The 8329-nt window shown below is 38.3% G+C and overlaps 1 protein-coding gene across 1 annotated transcript; it reads right to left on the bottom strand.

Moving 5' to 3' along the window:
- Positions 1-3861: 3861 nt before the first annotated feature.
- rbmx2 (RNA binding motif protein X-linked 2) lies at positions 3862-6509 on the bottom strand (the record flags this gene model as incomplete). Its single annotated transcript, XM_053331231.1, has 5 exons — positions 3862-4638; positions 4718-4904; positions 5988-6117; positions 6237-6288; positions 6392-6509. Coding segments are annotated over 5 exons (1236 nt in total), but the record flags the coding sequence as incomplete, so codon positions are not given.
- Between the last annotated feature and the right edge of the window lie 1820 nt (positions 6510-8329).

Raw genomic sequence — 8329 nt, forward strand, 5'->3', positions numbered from 1 at the left:
ATCTCACTTAGCCTGGCAAAACAGTCTTAAAGCATATAAGAAGGCCCTCCGTAACGCCAGAGTCGCCTACTACTCATCACTGATAGAGGAGAATAAAAACAGTCCAAGGTTTCTTTTCAGTACTTTGGCTAAACTGACAAAGAGCCATAATACTACTGATCCATGTATTCCTTTAACTCTCAGTAGTGATGACTTCATGAGTTTCTTTAATGATAAAATTGTAACCATTAGGGACAAAATCAATCACCTCCTGCCCTCAATAAACTCTGATTCATCTTCTAACACAGAATACCTAGACATCGCTGTTAAACCTGATACCTTAGACTGCTTCTCTCCAGTCAACCTTATAGAATTAACTTCAATGATTACTTCATCGAAACCATCAACTTGTCTCTTAGACCCGATTCCAACTAGGCTGCTCAAGGAAGTATTCCCCTCAGTTAGCACTTCCTTGTTAGATATGATTAATCTGTCTTTGTTGACAGGTTATGTACCACAGTCCTTTAAGGTAGCTGTAATTAAACCACTTCTTAAAAAGCCTACTCTTGATTCAGAGATTCTAGCCAACTATAGGCCGATATCAAACCTTCCCTTTCTCTCCAAGATCCTTGAGAAAGCAGTTGCTAATCAGCTGTGTAACTTTCTCCATAGTAACAGTTTATTTGAGAATTTTCAGTCTGGATTTAGAGCTCATCATAGCACAGAGACTGCACTGGTAAAAGTTACAAATGACCTTTTAACCTCATCAGACAATGGACTTCTCTCTGTCCTCATCCTGTTAGACCTTAGTGCTGCCTTTGACACTATTGATCATCAAATCCTGCTGCAGAGACTTGAACATTTAATTGGCATTAAAGAAACCGCATTGAAATGGTTTAAATCATATCTATCTGATAGATTTCAGTTTGTAAATGTTCATGATAAATCCTCCATGCAAACAAAAGTTAGATATGGTGTTACTCAAGGCTCAGTGCTTGGACCAATACTATTCTCCTTATATATGCTTCCTTTAGGAAACATTATCCGGAATCACTCAATAAATTTTCATTGTTATGCAGATGATACTGAATTATACCTATCAATAAAGCCAAATGAAACTAACCAATTATCTAAACTACAAAAATGCATTAAGGACATAAAGGCCTGGATGACCTGCAACTTCCTGTTATTAAACTCAGAAAAAACTGAAGTTATTGTGCTTGGCCCTAAACACCTCAGAAATTCACCATCAAACAACATAATTACTCTGGATGGCATTACTCTGGCCTCCAGCACCACTGTAAGGAACCTAGGAGTTATATTTGATCAGGATCTGTCCTTTAATTCACACATAAAACAAATTTCAAGGACTGCCTTCTTTCATCTGCGTAATATTGCAAAAATTAGACATATCCTGTCTCAAAATGATGCTGAAAAACTAGTCCATGCATTTGTTACTTCTAGGCTGGACTACTGTAATTCATTATTATCAGGCTGTCCTAACAAGTCTCTAAAGACTCTCCAGCTGGTCCAGAATGCAGCTGCTCGTGTTCTGACAAAAACTAGAAAGAGAGATCACATTACTCCCATCTTGGCTTCACTGCATTGGCTTCCCGTAAAATTCAGAATAGAATTCAAAATCCTCCTTCTCACCTTCAAAGCTCTTAATGGTCAGGCTCCATCATATCTTAAAGAACTGATAGAACCTTATGTACCTACTAGAACACTGCGCTCCCAGCATGCAGGTCTACTTGTGGTTCCTAGTATCTCTAAAAGTAGAACAGGAGGTAGAGCCTTCAGCTATCAGGCTCCTCTCCTGTGGAACCATCTTCCAGATTTGGTCCGGGGGGCAGACACCCTCCCTACATTTAAGAGTAGGCTTAAAACTTTCCTTTTTGATAAAGTTTATAGTTAGGGCTCTTTGAGCTCTTAACTTATGCTGCCATAGGCTTAGATTGCCGGGGGACCCCCACCCCCATGATGCACTGGGCCTCTCTCTCCTCCTCCCTCTCTCTCTCTCTATCTATCCATCTATATCCATTAACACTTATGTTCTATTAATGCATTCAATAACCTAAACTTCTTCCCCGGAGTTGTCTTTCTGGTTTCTGGTTTCTGGTTCTGCTTTCTGGTCTTACAGGTAATCTGGGCCTGTAGACGTCCGGATGACGGATTCCAGTCCCGGACCATCTGGCTCCATTGTTGATTTTCATTGTGCCTCTGTCCTTCCTTTCTCTCCTCTCAACCCCAACCGGTCGAGGCAGATGTCCGCCCACTTCTGAGTCTGGTTCTGAGGGTTCTTCCTGTTAAAAGGGAGTTTTTTCTCGCCACTGTTGCTCATGTGGGAATGTTGGGTCTCTTTAAAGTTAAAACCTGTAGAGTTCGGTTTAGAACCTGCTCTATGTGTAAAGAGCCTTGAGATAACTTTGTTGTGATTTGGCGCTATACAAATAAAGATTGATTGATTGATTGATTGATGATTATTAGCAGCCCGACATGCGTGGGGGCGCGAGGGCCTGTTCATCACTGCTTGCAGTTTTAATTATTATTATTAGTGACATTCTCTTCTAAACACATTAAATAGGTCATAAATGTATTTCTAAAAAAGGTGTAAAAAGCATTTCAACCATTTAGATTTGAATTGTGGAGCTAGGCTTCACAAACTGTGTTTCAACATTTCTGTGTTCAGGATTTAGTGATTAGTATAAACCCGCCCCTGCTGCAGTAGAGGTAGAAATACATTCAGCACACACTACTACTACTACAGTCTACAGTTAGCCAGTTAGCTGAGTTAGCCGTCGAGCTAGCAGCTGAGTTAGCCGTCGAGCTAGCAGCAGAAAGCTCTCAGACGTAGCGTCCATGTTTCTAGTAGAGGTGGTAACTTTGATTGACAGGTGATACTTGGTAGGGGGCGGGGCTTCAGCGTTTGGGAGCAGAGAAAGAGGCTGATTTTTACACAACTTTGAAGACTAATTTCATATATGTGGTGATTTTTTTTTAAATCATTCATATTCAGCAGGGTGGTTAACAACACACTTTTCTGTGGTATGTCAAACTCAGAACACATATTTATTCTTACTTTACAGACTTTAACTAACAAGGATCCCAAGTAACACAACTTCATTCCTCTGTATGTAATATTTATATTTATTATATATTTATGAGTGGAATGAAACACAGATATCACATTAAACACATTTATATAAAAAAGAGTTTTTTTTTGTTTTCCTTTTATTACAAAATTGTTTCCAAACACAAACTTTACTGTACAGAGAAAAAAAAACAACAACGAAACAAAACAACAAAATAAATTTAACAAACTTCTACAGAGAGAAAGAACAAGCAGTCAGAGCTCTATAGATTTAATAATTTGTGCTCTAATGAATAAAACTCACATCGATTATTAAATCAGGATCAATTATTCATTCATTAAGACATGAATTAATAATCAGAGAGATGAGTAGTTGATCTCTCTTATTACAGCTGATATCTGTTCCTGTCTCTCCTATCAATCTCTCTGTCTGTCTCTCTCTCTCTCTCTTCTATCATTCTCTCTCTCCTTCTATCATTCTCTCTATCCGTCTCTCCTATCATTCTCTCTGTCTGTCTCTCTCTCTCTTCTATCATTCTCTCTGTCTCTCTCTTCTTCTATCACTCTCTCTCCTTCTATCATTCTCTCTATCCGTCTCTCTCCTTCTATCGCTCTTTCTGTCTCTCTCTCTCTCTTCTTCTATCACTCTCACTGTCTCTCTCTCCTTCTATCATTCTCTCTATCTGTCTCTTCTCCTGTCACTGTCTCTCTCTCTATCCATCTCTCTTCTTCTATCACTCTCACTTTCTTCTTCTATCACTCTCTCTCTTCTTCTATCACTCTCACTCTCTGTCTCTCTCTCTTCTTCTATCATTCTCTCTATCTGTCTCTTCTCCTGTCACTGTCTCTCTCTCTATCCATCTCTCTTCTTCTATCGCTCTCTCTGTCTCTATCCGTCTCTTTTCTTCTGCTGCTCTCTCTCTCTCGGTCAAACTCTCTTCTCCTTCTACTATCTCCATCTCTCTCTCTCTCCGTCTCTCTCCTTCTATCGTTCTCTCTGTCTCTGTCCCAATCCGTCTCTTTTCTTCTGTCCCTGTCCGTCTCTCTTCTTCTGTCTCCGTCTCTGTCGAACTCTCTTTTTCTGTCGTAGTCTCTGTCCGTCTCTCTCCTCCTCTCGTTCTCCCTCCCTCTGTCTCTCCTCTCTTCATCCCTCCTTCTCTCATCCTCCTCTTTGAATCTCTCGTTCTCCCTCCCTCTGTCCCTCCTCTCATCCTCCTCTTTGAATCTCTCGTTCTCTCTCCCTCTGTCCCTCCTCTCATCTTCCTCTTTGAATCTCTCGTTCTCCCTCCCTCTGTCCCTCCTCTCATCTTCCTCTCCTCTTCTCTCGTTCTCTCTCCCTCTCGCTCCGTTCGGCGCCCCCCTCTGGTTGTACTTGTCGTAAGCTGCGTCTTCTTTCTCCTCTTTGACTCTGACAGCAGCAGCAGCAGGAGGAAGAGGAGGATGACGAAGAGGAGGAGGAGGTGAGGAAGAGGAGGAGGAGTGCATCGCCCGACCTCCTCTCTCTTTCTCCTTGTCTGCCTTCTTCTTCTCCTTCTTCTCTTTCTTCTTCTTCTTCTTTTCTTTCTTATCTATGAGACAAACAGCAGAATTAAAATCTGTCCAACATGCAGGAGAGAAGGATGAACGTGACAGGAAGTGACCTCACACCTTTTTTGGGCTTCTTCACAGGGACGGCGTACTGCTCCTCTTCCTCAGAGGAAGAGGAGGAGGACTCGGCCACTTTGGGAGCGCAGCCTTGTTCCCTCAGACTCTTGGTGATGTCATCGATGTCCTCTGAGTCTTTAGGAGGACGATAGTCTTTAACGTGATCGACACGGATTGTCCGACCTTTAATCTGAAACATCAAACAAACATCATTATTTATTATTTTTATACTTTCATCAATAATATACTAACTGCTAATCAAGTTAAAGTCTTAATGTTTGATTTTCTGTTTGCTGCTTTTTATTAAATGATATTTTTAGAGTTAATATTTCACACTGTACTATTCTCCTGTTTTTATCTAAAGGCCGTTCACACCACGAACTAGAAATATATTAATATAAATATATAGTTTAAAACTGTTTCTAACTCCAGTGGATGGAGGAGTTCACACCAGGGTTGTTATAGTTTTGAAATGTTCATTAGTTTCTGTTTTTGTGTTTATTTTTAGTGAGTTTAACAAGTGATGAAGTAGTTTGAGTGTTTCAGGTATGAGGAAGAAATAATGCTGACACTGAGGTTTCATTTGTTTCTGACTGTGAGGATTTTTCCCTTTTAGCTTTTATCCCACAAATGTTCCCATCACCATCATCACTCTTCATCACCACACTTCTACATTTCTACTTCCACTGCAGGTCGGAGTCTAATTATTCCCATATTAGGCTGTGATGTTTTCTACCTGGAACTTCTTCGTCTTCTTCTTTCTAGAAAATCATAAATTGCACTTTAAGTATTTTCTTCTTGTGTGTTATGCAGCAGCCGCTCTGCTGCCCCCTGCTGGTGCTAACATGTTATTACAAGAAGTCTAACTGAACAGAAAAAGCTGAGTTTATCTGTAGTTCAGTTTAGTTTTAGTTAGTTTTGTATTTATTTTCTTTTCGGTTTTAGTTAGCAGCCTGACAACCAATCAGAATCCTTCCTATAAACCAAACAACAGCCTGCAAATAACATCTTAATTATGACTTTATTGTAATGCAGCTTTGCTCCACTCTTAGCAGATTCAGAGGTTTGTCTCTCTTTATTATACAAACATGCTGGAGCTTTGTTCTTTATTATAATGTGAAAAACAACAAAGTTAGTGAATGTTTAGGCTTCATGTCTGAGCTGCAGACACAGCTGAGAGACAGGAAGTCAGAGTTCATCAAAGCATTATCTTTATAGTTATTATAATAGTTTAAATGTTTCTCAGTGTGGACGGCTGCTGTGTTTGTGTCACCTTGATGCCGTTTAAGTTGTCCACAGCCAGGATGGTGCTCCTCTGGTCCTCATAGCAGACGAAGCAGAAACCTTTGGACTTCCCCGTCTTCTTGTCTCGCACCAAGTTGATGTTGACGATCTCTCCGTATCTGAGGAAGAGGAGGAGGAGGAAGAGGAAGAGGAAGAGGAGGAGGCACAGAGAGGTAAATAAAAAGCTGCTAGATGATGGAGAAGAAGAGGACGAGAGAAAGAGTGTGCAGGTACGTACTGAGAGAAGACGCAGATGAGATCACCTTCAGTCAGCTCATAAGGAAATCCTCCTGCAGGAAACACAGCAGAGTGTTACACAGGACCAACGTTTAGCTCCAGATAAAACTAAAATATGTGAGAAATTATGAAACTATAGATGCTGTTTAATCTTACCGATAAACACCCAGGCGCTGTCTTTGTACTCAGAGTGCCAGGAGACAGTTTCCTTCACTCCGAGGTCGGCTTCACGCTCATTCAGCTCATTGATGAGCTTCACCTTCGTCAGCGGACTGAAAACAAACAGAGAAAATAATGTTTAAACCACTGGACTAAACTAGCTAACTGTATATAAAGTAGTATAAACTAGCTAACTGTATATAAAGTAGTATAAACTAGCTAACTGTATATAAAGTAGTATAAACTAGCTAACTGTATATAAAGTAGTATAAACTAGCTAACTGTATATAAAGTAGTATAAACTAGCTAACTGTACATAAAGTAGTATAAACTAGCTAACTGTATATAAAGTAGTATAAACTAGCTAACTGTATATAAAGTAGTATAAACTAGCTAACTGTACATAAAGTAGTATAAACTAGCTAACTGTATATAAAGTAGTATAAACTAGCTAACTGTATATAAAGTAGTATAAACTAGCTAACTGTATATAAAGTAGTATAAACTAGCTAACTGTATATAAAGTAGTATAAACTAGCTAACTGTATATAAAGTAGTGTAAACTAGCTAACTGTATATAAAGTAGTATAAACTAGCTAACTGTATATAAAGTAGTATAAACTAGCTAACTGTATATAAAGTAGTATAAACTAGCTAACTGTATATAAAGTAGTATAAACTAGCTCCACCTCCAGCAGCTACAACAGTAACATGCTGCTCTAACACTGATGCTTCACTATTAATAATCTAATGATGTCATACATAATAATATATCACTACTTTTACCGTAATACTGCATACTACATCACCATAACACTGCAGTACTTTTACTGTAATACTACATACTACATCACTATAATACTGCAGTACTTTTACTGTAATACTGCATACTACATCACTATAATACTGCAGTACTTTTACTGTAATACTGCATACTACATCACCATAACACTGCAGTACTTTTACTGTAATACTACATACTACATCACTATAATACTGCAGTACTTTTACTGTAATACTGCATACTACATCACTATAATACTGCAGTACTTTTACTGTAATACTGCATACTACATCACTATAATACTGCAGTACTTTTACTGTAATACTGCATACTACATCACTATAATACTGCAGTACTTTTACTGTAATACTGCATACTACATCACTATAATACTGCAGTACTTTTACTGTAATACTGCATACTACATCACTATAATACTGCAGTACTTTTACTGTAATACTGCATACTACATCACTATAATACTGCAGTACTTTTACTGTAATACTGCATACTACATCACTCATAATACTGCAGTACTTTTACTGCAATACTACATAATACATCACTCATAATACTGCAGTACTTTTACTGTAATACTACATACTACATCACTCATAATAATATAAATGTATTAATATTTTTACATGGGGATATAATGTGTATTTTCTGTATGGAGAGTAACACCAGGCTCCATTCATGTTCAGTCTCATTTTATGTATGTTAGTTTAGGCGGCCTGATCCTCATTATAAAACCTGTATTTAATTAACTTTACGTATTAACCGCTGTTAGCAGTACGTAGCGACGTCATTCATATCAGACAATAATAATAAATACTAAGACTAAACATCCAACATTATAGATGAATCACATGTTTTAATTCAGAGTGTAAATGTTTACTTACTTCATGCTGATGCTCTGAGTGTGTTACACTGGAAACGGCTTCCTCTTCTAACAATTCACTTCCGTTTTGAGACACTTCCTGTTGAATTCCCGCCTTTACCGCCGCCTGCCGTTAGGATGTTTTTAACTGATTTAAATTGTGAATAAAACAGCAAATTATATTATTTTAGTTTTTTGTTTGTTTGTTTTAATAAATAATTAACTATTAGGCTCAATAAAACGGCGTTAAAATAAATACATACATTATTTT

This window comes from Scomber japonicus, chromosome 13, assembly GCF_027409825.1.
Source record: "Scomber japonicus isolate fScoJap1 chromosome 13, fScoJap1.pri, whole genome shotgun sequence".
Taxonomy (NCBI): domain Eukaryota; kingdom Metazoa; phylum Chordata; class Actinopteri; order Scombriformes; family Scombridae; genus Scomber; species Scomber japonicus.